The sequence below is a fragment of the Lontra canadensis genome, unplaced genomic scaffold (assembly GCF_010015895.1).
Source record: "Lontra canadensis isolate GAN:19392208 unplaced genomic scaffold, GSC_riverotter_1.0 scaffold81, whole genome shotgun sequence".
In the NCBI taxonomy this organism is placed as follows: Eukaryota; Metazoa; Chordata; class Mammalia; order Carnivora; family Mustelidae; genus Lontra; species Lontra canadensis.
The window spans coordinates 3904045-3917762 of record NW_022631075.1 but is presented as its reverse complement, the minus strand read 5'-3'; the positions used below and the strand labels follow the sequence as shown (position 1 = coordinate 3917762).

The 13718-nt window shown below is 39.6% G+C and overlaps 1 protein-coding gene across 4 annotated transcripts in view; it reads left to right on the top strand.

The window, feature by feature from the left end:
• The window catches only part of TENM1 (teneurin transmembrane protein 1), a 764948-nt gene extending 752367 nt beyond the window's left edge, over positions 1 to 12581 (top strand). For all 4 annotated transcript variants that reach the window (XM_032882345.1, XM_032882346.1, XM_032882343.1 and 1 more), the window contains 4 exons: positions 5328 to 5715; positions 6574 to 7794; positions 8563 to 8705; positions 10271 to 12581. In XM_032882345.1, the coding sequence (XP_032738236.1) occupies positions 5328 to 5715; positions 6574 to 7794; positions 8563 to 8705; positions 10271 to 11029 (2511 nt within the window). In that variant the 3' untranslated portion in view covers positions 11030 to 12581. The remainder of the gene's footprint in view (positions 1 to 5327; positions 5716 to 6573; positions 7795 to 8562; positions 8706 to 10270) is intronic.
• The last annotated feature ends 1137 nt before the right edge of the window (positions 12582 to 13718 follow it).

Sequence of the window (13718 nt, the reverse complement as noted above, 5' to 3'; positions counted from 1 at the left end):
TCTCAGCTCTGAAGAAGAGCCTCTTAGAGGATACGAAATTCTAATTTTGTTGGGACAATCAGTGAAGTTTTAGTAAGTATACATTTGAGGACTGATCTTCACAAGTAATCAGTCTGAGCAAATGATGGCAGTGGGGCTTCATTGGTAATAGTCCTCTGTGTGTACAGTGAGTCTCCAACAGCACCCGTAATGGGAGCCTGTGGGCTCCTGTCTGGTGGAAATAGACAAGGATTTTAATCCCATCCCTGGAACCATTTGTCAAACAGCCCCCACAGGGCAAAATCAGTAGCAGAGAACAATAAGAGAGAATGATTTCCATCTACCATCTCAATTTCTGATGTCCTAAGATGGCATCCCTTATTTCCCAAATCTGTCCATTCAACTGAATTCACCAGTCCTGAATTAATTCCTGGGAAAACTGAAAAAATGCTTTCCCTTGAGGATTCAAGGGTAATCAGTGAACGTTAACCCCTAGAAGTTCTTACAGAAGTCATAGGAGCTTATTGCTCCCATGACAGAATTTCACTATTTGTACCCAATAATCTCAGGCCTTTTTGACACACTCCCCAAAGTTTATTTTTTTTTTGGGGGGGGAGGAAGTGTGCCAGTGGTTGTATGTCATTATAAAACTATAATACAACTTCCCAGAGGCAGTTGCTGGGGAACTTGCCAAGTTGGAAATGCCTAGGAGATAAAGCAGAATTTCGCTTGGGAACCAGGGTAAAGAAGAGAGTTCTCTGTTCTATCCACCCCTTGTCTGCTGAAGAAATAGATCGAATTTATCACCTATACTCTACTCTACACTGGGAACATCTGAATCTTATAGAGTGGGTCTTTCCTCTTGAATTTTGATAATAAGAATTATCTGCAAAAATCCTATGGCTCATGTCCACAAAGTACCAAACCTGGCACAAAGTTCCCTGAATCCAAATATTTGGTGGTATATTTACAGGAGTAATGCATGTAATAATGACCTTCATATAAAAAAAAAGATACCACTGATTATTAGATTATAGGCTGATTTGTTTTTCGAGGAATAAGGATGGGTTTGCACTAACCCTTCCACAGGTCATAGATGGTGGCTAGTGGAGTAGCCAACACTCCCTAGGAATGTGCATGGGTTTGAACTCATAACTTCATTAGCACCATGGTTTGGCCACTGAGCTCTGTCTGCCTGTAGACAGTAGCATCTGAGTCTCTAAGACTTTACCTTTAGGCTGTCCATATAATAGCGAAAGAGCCTATTAAAAACTTATAGCTCTTCATACAGCCTCTTTGACACCGACGAAGAAATTTTATTTTTTCTCTTTTCTGAATTAACTATTTCAACAAACTTTCCTGAGCAAAGAATCATGTGAAGGAAACTCCAGGTAAGTTTGCTTTGCTCCAGAAACTGAGTTGGCAATCTCTTTAAAAACAAAGAAAACTGTGAGAATGCTGGTGTCTGCAGTGGACAGAAATAAGACATGACTGATGTATCATCTATCAAGAGAAGCCCTAGTGCCTTCCAAAGAATACTTTACTGGCCAGTGAGACAAACTGAATCACTTGTGCCTTTTAGTTGACTTTTGTCCCTTTCTTGAGTTCACATTTAATTTGTTCTCTAATGAAAAGGTAGCCCCAGGGCTCCTGGGTGGCTCAGTCAGTTAAGCGTCCAAATCTTGATCTCAGCTCAGGTCTTGATCTCAGGGTGGGGAGTTCAAGCTCGGTTTTGGGCTGGTTGCTGGGTGGGCGTGGAGCCTACATTTAAAAAAAAAAATGGATAGCCCTTGACTTAAACAATCATATTATGCAAAACTCAGAACCTGCAAAATAAACAACTATGGAATGGTTCTTTACTCTCCAAAAATCATTTGTCATGAGATTGATTTTTTTTAAGATTTTATTTATTTATTTGACAGAGATCACAAGTAGGCAGAGAGGCAGGTAGAGAGAGAGAGGGGGAAGCAGCCTCCCTGCTGAGCAGAAAGCCTGATGTGGGGCTCAACCCCAGGACCACGACTGGAGCCGAAGGCAGAAGCTTTAACCCACTGAGCCACCCAGGAGCCCCTGTCATGAGATTGACTTTATTAACGTTATAATTACCAGTAATAATAACTAATCCACTGAATAGTTATGATGATTAAATGAAATAACTGAATATAAAGCACCCAGAACATCTAATCATAAAATAAGTTAGTTTTTTCCATTTACGTAATGCATTATAGCATTTATTTTTCCAGTCGCTAACAAATGCTATTTACTGCTACTTAAAGGAAAATTAAAATAAGAAAGAACAGAAGGAAGGAAAGGAGGAAGGGAAATGAAGAAAGGAAAAAAGAAGAAAATTAAGGCATTTTTGAAATTGTGATTCTAGAAAATAAAAAGGGAAGGAATATTGAATTTACCAAAATCCAATGTACATGTAACTTTTGCAGTGAGGTGGTGAGGTTCTGTATCTTCCTGTGCTCTTTTCAGTCCTCTCTTTAACATGGTCTTTGCTGGCACATTCTTTCACTATGTCTGGGGCAGAGCAAAGACAAAGAGACAGGCTTTTGTAGTATATTTTAAAGTAAGAATTCTCAAGCTTGAAAATGTATACCTCATTTTATGCCTCAAAATACCTCTGTAAATTTACTTGCCATCCCTATACCGTGACATATTTAAAAGCAATAGCAAATATTTCACCTTAATGTACAGGAATTTTGTAGAGATCATGTGACTTCTTCTAGAGCAGTGCAAGTTATGTGTATCATTTTCATGCATAATGGTCTGCAGCCATTAGGAGAAAAATAATTATTTGGGTAATAGCTGTGGTTGCTTAAATGATCTCTTCTCTATTAAAAAAATCAATTATTGTTTCTTAAATTTTCTCTATGTGGTCATTAATTCTCTATCTTGATTTATGAGACGTCTCTGAGTTAATTATATTTTGAAGACTTGTGGAGCTAAAATTTTGTATTACGGTAAATGTAAATCTTCCGGTTTCCTAAAATCGTTCCTAAGGACTTCATTTTTAAAATGCATTTAAAGATATTTTATAATCATTTAATAAGATGTTTTGTCTGATACATTTACACAAAATTGCCTCTTGGGGCTGAAATTTTCAAAGGCTACCTAAGGGATACAATGCCAGGTGCCTTGAGCTTCCAGGTGGCCCCACACTGCCATCTGGTGGTTGTTCGGGTGCTTTAACTTCTCAAATTTCTACCATCGCTCATTTGTATTCTTGTTCAAATGAATATACATGCTTGCTCTTTTTTTCTTCTTTACAATGATGTCTTTCACGATCTCACAACGCATGAAAAAAATACAAATTCTCCCACTCTATTGTTTAGACTCAGAAGAAATGCCCTTTTTTTCCTGCTGTAGCCGCACGGTGAGCTCTGGATGGACCCATAAGCATTGTTTTTGAACAAACTGATAATAATGCCCACCCAAAGTGAAAAAGCAGCCAAGTGAGAGCTAAATGGCATTCTGGCAACACAACAGTTACATTCACGAGATTTCTAATCACGTCATCCACATGCCTGCCATTGGCAGAAAGCTTTAAAACAGGGCAGGGAGCTTTTGAGACTGCACAGCATGAGCAGCACCTAGGACAGGGTCCGGCAGTGGTTCACTGCTGAGCGATGGATGAGACAGGGGAGAGAACACAATGGCAGTGTGCTATAAATGTTTGGCAAGGCACACACAGCGACTGGAAAAGGCATGGCCCGGGCAGGCTGGTACTAGATAATGTGTGGGAGCCATATGGTGATTGTCGCTGGCCCGCATCATAGGTGACAGATGTCATTTGTTCATGGCAAACTGACAGAAGAGACTGGAAAGGAGCTGAGAAGTCTGACTTTGAGCAGAGAGCTAATGCAAAGGCATTTTTCACCAGCTCCCTCCAGGTTCTGTTGGTTCCGCCTTGGTCAAGGAGGTGGCTCTCCCTTCATGTCCTCATGCCAAGTCTCCTGCTTCTGGTCATTGGGGGGTTTTCGGAGCTGCAGGTTGTCCCCAGGTGATGAGGTGACTGGCTTGTGGCACGCAGCTTTGTACCCTCAAGGCAGAGTACTTGGTGGGAAAAAACAGAAAGCAGGAATAAATGAGCGAATAACTGTGGACTTTGACTTCACGGTACTGACATATGATTCAAAATCAATAATTCTCAGAAGGCAGGGAGGATATGCAGTTCCAAGAAATAGATTTAATACTAGAATATAATTTCATATTTAGAAGAGGGAAGTGTACATTATATATGCTTCTGTAATTTATAGTCATAAATATTTATGTAATTTATGTTTAGAAAATGAAAAGATACCTATTGTTTCCACAATACAAACTTCAGAAAATAAAGCTCAAATGAATCCTTTTGCTTGATAAGGTAATTCTCAAGAAGGGAGGGGTAAAGCTTCCTTAGAGAGTTATATCAGAGTCTTTAGGGTGAACATTTTTAATTTTTATTAACAGATGAGATCTAAATGCTTTTCAATTAGAAATAGGATTAAGTTCTCTGTAAAATAGTGCCCCTTTTATGTTTGTATTTAAAGTTAAATAAGGTAAACCAGTATCAGTGAAATACCTAATCACACACGAGGCATTTAACCTCAACAAATAACTATTTGTGAAATACAGATCAGTTGGGAGGAAAGGGATTGCATATCCAGAGAATTCTTCACTTTTTAATGGCATGGTCCCCTAATACAGTTCTAAACATGAATTGCTCGTCAACTCTACTCAATTTTTTTTAAATGTCAACTACAGGGCCTCCTGGCTGGCTCAGTTGATAGAATGTGAGACTCTCGATCTTGGGGTTATAAATTCGAGCCCCACATTAGGTGTGGAGATTACTTAAAAATAAAATCTTTTTCAAAAATGTCAACTATACTCGGGGCGCCTGGATGGCTCAATTGGTTGGGCGACTGCCTTAGGCTCGGGTTGTGGTCTTGGAGTCTCCGGATAGAGTCCCACATGGGGCTCCCTGCTCGGCGGGGAATCTGCTTCTTCCTCTGACCCTCCCCCTTCTCGTGCTCTCTCTCTCTCTCTCAAATAAATGGATAAAATCTTAAAAAATGTCAACCATACTCAAAAAATAAAACATGAATTGCAAAGGAATAATTGTAATATTTTATATACAAAATTGCTTGGTTGCTTGTCTTTCTCCTCCATTATACTGTAAGCTCTATGAGGATAGACCTCATGACTGCCCACTACTATATCTACTAGGGTCCACCTCAGTGCCTGGCACATAGCAAGTGCTCGATAAATCTGTGCTGAGTGGATGAATGTGTTTCTTTAATCTCCTTTAATCGCCTCAGCTTCAGTGGTACATGTTAAGCCACTTTGCCTTTGTCTCGTTTCAGTCTGTGATGCTTCTGTTACATAGCCAGCGGCGCTACATCTTTGAGTATGACCAGTCGGATTGTCTGCTCTCAGTCACCATGCCGAGTATGGTCCGCCACAGCCTGCAAACCATGCTTTCAGTGGGCTACTACCGAAACATCTACACCCCGCCAGACAGTAGCACTTCTTTTATCCAAGACTATAGTCGAGATGGCCGACTGCTACAGACCCTGCATCTGGGAACAGGGCGCAGAGTTTTATACAAATACACCAAGCAAGCAAGGCTGTCTGAGATTCTCTATGATACCACTCAGGTCACATTAACATATGAAGAGTCTTCTGGAGTCATTAAGACAATACACCTGATGCACGATGGCTTCATTTGCACAATCAGATATAGGCAAACAGGTGTGTTGTGAAAGGGTGGCAATGGGTACAACTGTATCGGTCAGTATTTTCTTATGGCATTTTTGCTGGCCACGGTGTGAAATAGAAGCACTGACCTATACACATCCAATCCCATAAATGTTCACTCTGGTTGTTAAATTATCTTCCGTTGAAAATTGAAAACCTATTACAGACTGAATGAAAGCCGATTCCTTAAAAACCCACCATGCATTTCTCTGTCTCTGTCTCAGTTCTCAGAAAAGTTGAGATCTAAGAACCTCATCCAACCGTGTGCTCCTTCCTAACTCACTACCAGATCTTCCCAGAGATGCAGCTGCAAGAGTTGATCCTCCCTGAAACGATCTCAAGCCCCATGTAACCTCTATAAGCCTCAGAGGATGGCAAAATATGTTCAAAGTCAGGACTTTTGAATATATTTCATCCTTTGGGCTTAGCTCATAAAGTGCCCAGAGTCACTTACCTTAATGCTGGATTTTGTCAACACCTGAGCTGCTGATTTTGTAGCACAGGTTAAATGAATTGAAAGTACTTTCGTCGGTGATTATAACAAGAAAACATGTTGATAGTATCAGTTTCCTCACCCCAAGGCACTGGATGCGCTGTTACTTACATAGTTCCTATAATTAAATTATTCTATAACTATAGCATACGGTACTTTTTTCATACTTACTGACCACAACTATGAGAGTAGGTACCTATGAGATGATACGCCCAGGCATGAGGTATCAGCAGTCAATCTCTCATATCTTATTTTGAATGTAGAAGCATCACTACTAAAGGCACTGACACTAGATCTTTCTGATTGCTCAACATTATGCATCTAGCTCTGTTCTCACTGCTTTTATTTTGATTCCTCAGGACCTCTTATTGGACGCCAGATCTTCAGATTCAGCGAAGAAGGGCTGGTGAATGCTCGGTTTGACTACAGCTACAACAACTTCCGAGTCACCAGCATGCAAGCTGTGATCAATGAAACCCCTTTGCCCATAGATCTGTACCGATATGTTGATGTTTCCGGTAGAACAGAGCAGTTTGGAAAATTCAGTGTCATTAATTACGATTTAAATCAGGTCATAACTACTACAGTGATGAAGCACACTAAGATCTTCAGTGCCAACGGACAAGTCATTGAAGTCCAATATGAAATCCTAAAGGCCATTGCCTACTGGATGACTATTCAATATGATAATATGGGGCGTATGGTAATATGTGATATAAGAGTGGGAGTAGATGCCAACATAACAAGATACTTCTATGAATATGATGCTGATGGGCAACTTCAAACTGTTTCTGTAAATGACAAAACCCAGTGGCGTTATAGTTATGATCTGAATGGAAACATCAACCTCTTAAGCCATGGGAATAGTGCTCGTCTTACTCCTCTCCGATATGACCTCCGAGACCGTATCACCAGACTAGGAGAAATTCAGTATAAAATGGATGAAGATGGCTTTCTGAGGCAGAGGGGAAATGACATATTTGAATATAATTCTAACGGTCTGCTGCAGAAAGCCTACAATAAGGCTTCTGGCTGGACTGTGCAGTATTACTATGATGGGCTTGGGCGACGTGTCGCCAGTAAGTCCAGCCTAGGGCAGCACCTTCAGTTCTTTTATGCAGACCTTGCCAACCCCATAAGAGTTACTCATTTGTACAACCACACGAGCTCAGAGATTACATCCCTGTATTATGATCTCCAAGGTCACCTTATTGCCATGGAGCTAAGCAGTGGTGAAGAATATTATGTAGCTTGTGATAATACAGGCACCCCACTGGCTGTGTTCAGCAGTCGAGGTCAGGTGATAAAAGAGATATTGTATACACCTTATGGAGATATCTATCATGACACTTACCCTGACTTTCAGGTCATCATTGGTTTTCATGGAGGACTCTATGATTTTCTCACTAAATTAGTGCACCTGGGGCAAAGAGATTATGATGTTGTTGCTGGCAGGTGGACAACGCCTAATCATCACGTATGGAAACAGTTGAACCTCCTTCCTAAACCATTCAACCTCTACTCCTTTGAAAATAACTACCCAGTTGGCAAAATTCAAGATGTTGCAAAGTATACCACAGGTATAGAACTTTACACTAAACTTGAAATAACTCCATGGTGTTTATTACATGATCTCAGTGCCTCCGTAAATATACTTCCTCTTCCCGCCAATTAGCCCACAAGTTATTGTGCAGTCACTCTCTTCCTTAGTCTTCTAGAGTGAGCACAACTATGCAAGTGGCATAAAACATGATGCTTTTGCATCCCAGGACAATTATTCTTTCTTTTTAAGCTTTCTGTTTGTAGATTTCACTCTTAAAACTTATACGACGGGCACCTGGGTGGCTCAGTTGATTAAGCATCTACCTTCAGCTCAGGTCATGACCTCGGGGTCCTTGGAATGAGCCCGTGTTGGGCTCTTGGCTCAGCAGAGAGTCTGCTTCCCCCTTCTTCCTCTCCCTCTCCCCCTGCTTGTGTTCACTCTCTCTCAAATAAATAAATAAATGAATAAATAAAATCCTTTTTTTAAAAAAGCATATCTGAATAATTTCATAAAGGAAAAATTCAGGATTATGTTCCATCAGATAAATCTAATATTGTGGTCTGTGTGGCCTCAGTACCATTACCATATTAAGAGTTTCAGTATTGTAAACTGAACCTATCTCTGTGATTGCCCATGAATCAAAAGGCTTCCCATTTTAGAGCTGGTGAGACAAGGGGGAATTTTATCCCTAACTTTCCATTGGCTGAACATTTAGAAGGCAGGAGAGGTATCGTTCAGGCTTTCCACAAAGGTTGTAAAATATGGGCTTCATCATTTTTTTTCTTTTATATTTTGTGCCTCACAGACATTGGAAGTTGGTTGGAGCTGTTTGGTTTCCAGTTACATAATGTTCTACCTGGATTTCCCAAACCAGAATTAGAAAATCTGGAATTAACTTATGAGCTTCTACAGCTTCAGACAAAAACTCAAGAGTGGGATCCTGGAAAGGTCTGTAAAAATTTTACCATCTCTATTTATCAGAAAAAACAGAAGGGCATCCAATACCATGATACGGCATTAACATATACTTCCTTACTTACTTTTGAGTTGTCTTGAATATTCACTGAAATGTCTACAATTAATGAGGAGGTAGAAAAAAAGCTTCTGTAAGGAAAGGATCAGGGAGTGGAGCTTTTAGAAAAGAGAAGACTAACATGGGATTTGATGACCTGCTGCGGCAGACAAACAGGAGAAAATAAACTTTTAAAAAATTCTGGATCAGGCTACCAAGGGCAGTTTTGGATTCTGTATAGAGGAAACTGTTCACTGACAGACATAAAAGCTTCAGATTTCCAACAGTGAGATAATTTAGGGTATAGCGCATTAAAAGCATGGGTAGAACAGAATTAAATTATTCTGACAAAGAAAAAGTATGTAAGAGCAGTGAAGTAAAAATAATAAATACTATAGGGATAAAGTCTCTGGGAAAATAAGAATACAAAACTATTCACAGTTCAGCAGATAATTTCATCAAGAATATTAGGTACAAATGAAAACAAGAGGTAACTGTTTCTTTCAGTTGAAAGAAATGGAGGAGTGTCTCTTTGCAGGAAAGAAAAATTACTTCAGCAAAATAAAACTGATGTTTGGATGGGAGGGTTTGAAATGTAAATTAGGGGCTCCTGGGTGGCTTAGCTGGTTAAACATCTGCCTTCAGCTCAGGTCATTATCCTGGGGTCCTGGGGTCCAGTCGGGTCCCCTTGCTCAGCAGGGAGTTCGCTTCTCCCTCATCCTCTGCGTCTGGCCCCCCTACCCCCACTCATGCTCTCTCTCTCAAATAAATAAAATCTTTTTAAAAAATTATAAGGGAAAAACAAATCTAAATAGGTACTATAGGCTTATTCTGTTTTGTAAATACATATAATATGAAAAAGCAATTTTGCAATTAAAAATTAACAGTCCTTTTTATAATTAAAAGTCCTTTTACAAAATTAATCAAAATTTTGAAACTGCTGAAGCTTTGTTGTGGATACTTGGTGGTTCATTATTCTCTTTATTTCCTAGTATGTTTGAAAATTCCCATATTAAAAAGGGTTTGTTTTTTTTTTAAGTCCACTTAAGAAGATTAGTGAATTTCTTGCTGATTTGCTTTGGTTCTTTAGAAGGTCATAATCTGTTTAAAAGCAAGAATAAGTCCGTAAGCCGTCTCTACTCCTCGCTGTGATTAATGTATCACACCACATACAGTAACAAACAGCTAGTCAGTATTAGTTAAATTGGTGAAGTTGCAATGTCTTTTTTGGGGGGCGAGCTGGACCCACTTAACTTGAAGTGACTTCCAGGTCTGAGATTCTGTGATACCAAGTTTGAACATACTTCCTTATGTTTAACTCATCAAGACCTCAAGAAGTATATGCCAGGTGACGCAGTAACCTGTTAGTCTTGTCTTTGCCAAATCTCTGGTGAAGAGATCCCGATTTTGGCTTATTGTGAAATCACTCACCAGCACAGTAAAGCAAGAAGATGCTGCTCACGATCACCAAGCATTTGCACTGTGCTTTCTTCTTTCCTAGACTATTTTAGGTATTCAGTGTGAGCTCCAGAAACAGCTCAGGAATTTCATTTCCTTGGACCAACTTCCTATGACTCCCCGATACAATGACGGACGGTGCCTTGAAGGAGGGAAGCAACCAAGGTTTGCTGCTGTTCCTTCTGTTTTTGGAAAAGGTATAAAATTCGCCATCAAGGATGGCATAGTAACAGCGGATATTATAGGAGTAGCAAATGAAGATAGCAGGCGGCTTGCTGCCATTCTCAATAATGCTCATTACCTGGAAAACCTACATTTTACCATAGAGGGGAGGGACACTCACTACTTCATTAAGCTTGGGTCTCTGGAGGAAGACCTGGTGCTCATTGGTAACACTGGGGGGAGGCGGATTCTAGAGAATGGTGTCAATGTCACTGTGTCGCAGATGACTTCCGTGTTGAATGGGAGGACTAGACGGTTTGCGGATATCCAGCTCCAGCACGGGGCTCTGTGCTTTAACATCCGGTATGGGACAACTGTCGAAGAGGAAAAGAATCACGTGTTGGAGATTGCCAGACAGCGCGCTGTGGCCCAGGCCTGGACTAAGGAACAGAGGAGGCTGCAAGAAGGGGAGGAAGGTATTCGAGCATGGACAGAGGGGGAAAAGCAGCAGCTTTTGAGCACCGGGAGGGTACAAGGTTATGATGGGTATTTTGTTTTGTCTGTTGAGCAGTATTTAGAACTTTCTGACAGTGCCAACAATATTCACTTTATGAGACAGAGCGAAATAGGCAGGAGGTAACAAAAAAAATCTCTGCCTTTGCGTCACCAAAGACTGCCTGTTTTTAAAACATAAAATGGTTTATTGTATTGGTTTTCTAGATCAGAACTCTGTATATGTAAATATGGAGGAAAAACATATCCAACTGCCTTTCAATGTGACGGAAGATGGTATTTTAATATTGTTTGTTTAAACTCTTTAAGAAATGACAGAGATTTTTAGTTCTTGTGTGGCAGTATTCAAAATAACACAAGTAAAACAGCTAAAAAAAAAGTTTTCAGAAAGCACCACTTTAAATTTGGGGAGCCACGCATATATGTTCAAATATAAAGGACCCAACGTTCTCTATCTCTATTGTTACACGAAATTTCACGTTTAACTGTTGGCAGAACTTGTGGGTTATTTGAAAATGTGGTGCAATAGTATTCTGAACCTTGCATTTCGAAAGACTGCCAGCCCTTTCACATTTTCCAGATCCGTTATGGGAAACTTACAAAGAAGTATAAAATGTCCTCAGCCACCATCTCCCAGAGTCAGGACCCATTTGCCCTTCCTCCCTGATTATTCCTCCTTGCTTGTTAAAGTAAATGCCACGTTGTTGTGCTGTGTTTTGGCGTGCGGTGGCTGGGGTCGGCCTACCACGCTTCCCTGTGGGTGTGGTAACCAGACTGAAAGGCCACTATTTGCTTGTGTGTACATGATACCGAGGCAGCTGGCCAGTGAAACTTCTCCCACAAAACCTGTTTTGACTACATTTTTTTTTTTTTTTACCAAATCGTAAGCATAGCTTTTATTAACCTGGGTAGGAAGTTCTCCTTTATATATAGGGTGTGTTTTGGTTAGAGTTTCACATTAGTCATTCTGTATTGATACACTAATCCAATGGTTTTGTGCACACAAAAGGTAATTTACTACAAATGATTCTGCTAGAAAAAAATAAGAGGCTTTAGCAGGCATCCATGCCTGGGATACCAGTAAATATGTTCACTACTAGCGCAGAAATTCACAAGAGCCAAAACCTTTATAAAAACAGACCTAGTACTAAGACAAAAGGAAAGTACCAAAGGGAAGACCAAACCAAACATCACAGTAGTCGTCGCCACATTGACTCATCCCACTTAGATTTATCTTTCAAATGTACAATTCTGTATTGAACATCTCCCAGCCACAGTCAAGAAATTTAATTAAGCGAACCCTTTCCGATCTAAAACATTTCAGCTCATCATAGAGAGGCAGACTGTTTTTTACTAAAATAATTTATATGGTCAGTTATTTTAGTTCTCTGTCTCTACCCATTTATTTTGATTTAATCAACTGTCCTGCCTGGGAAAATAACTATTTTCCAGGAAGGGTTATTTTGTTCCATGATCAGTTAAACTTTGGAAAAAGATCAGGATTAGTGGTAACATCAACTGCAGTTTCTCAATCTTTATGAATCCTATAGTAAAAAGAAGCCCCTTGGTGAGCTGTGAGATTTGTGCCCAGTGACAAAGAGACAGTTGGTAAAAACGCTGTGTAATTGTAAGTTACCACAAATGAAAATACATGACAGCACAACGCGGCCTGTTGAAAATTCCCCATCTTTCATCACTGAGTCACGCACATTTGCTATGTCTGAAGGAGAATTTATGATGGAATGTTACAGTTTGGATTCTTTCCAGCTACTACCTAAACGCAGTGTGAGGTCATTGCCTTGCTTTGTGATGACAGTCTTCTCTGAAAATATGCAATGTCAGAATTCAGGCTCCCATTAAGGTTTTTAAAGAGTCTGACTCCTTACTCCACCAAGCAGAAGGAGGGAAAGGCAAGGGCCTGCACACAGCAGGGAAGGGTAGATTCAAACATTTATTTCATTTTCAAACACTTCACATTGGGATTACCACATTCTTACACATGTATTCCGAGAGAAAGACAAAGAGAGATAATTCATGATAAACTCCTCTCTCTTTTTAATTGGAAGCACACCAGCTCAGGCGATTACTGATACAGACTACTTACTGTGTTGTTTGTTTTCCCCCCCACTCCTGAATCAGGTCTGTGTTAGTGGTACAGTATTTATTCAGGACGGGATTCTAAAATTATGAACAAACTTGTTGAAAATTTGAATACCTCCACACCAGCCTAAAAATGGACCTTAAGTTCCTAGAACCTCTGATGTTCTTTTAAATCAATGGAAAAATAATTTGCGAACTGTATATAGAGAGTGCATTCATAAATGTGATGATGTATTTTATCACTAATCTAAGATGTCAATATTAGAGTCTATTTTGCTTATATTTTAAGCAATTATTATACTTTTTTGCAATTCACTATGATGTATCATTTTCGAACTGCTTTAAATATCCATTAGAAACAAATATTTGAAGCTTTTACTTAATAGTAATTACCTTGAACTGTGCATTTCTAGTTTGTAATACATATTTATTTAGTTTGTGCCTTTAGTTTCTTAAAGTTATATTTGTATTATATTCAGGAAATGCACTTTTTATCACTTACAGTTGTGGTTTTAATACTGCCTTGAACTACTGTTATTCTCTTTACCACTTCCAAAGTTTTTGGGAGGAAAGAGAACAAAACCCAAAAGGTTAGCACCAATGAACAGTAAATCTAAGAGAAACATTTTGGCATTTCTTAATAAGAACATGGAGATACTGGGTACATCGTTCAGCTGAGTACAAAGAATGCCTTCATCGTTTTGTAATTCTGAAGT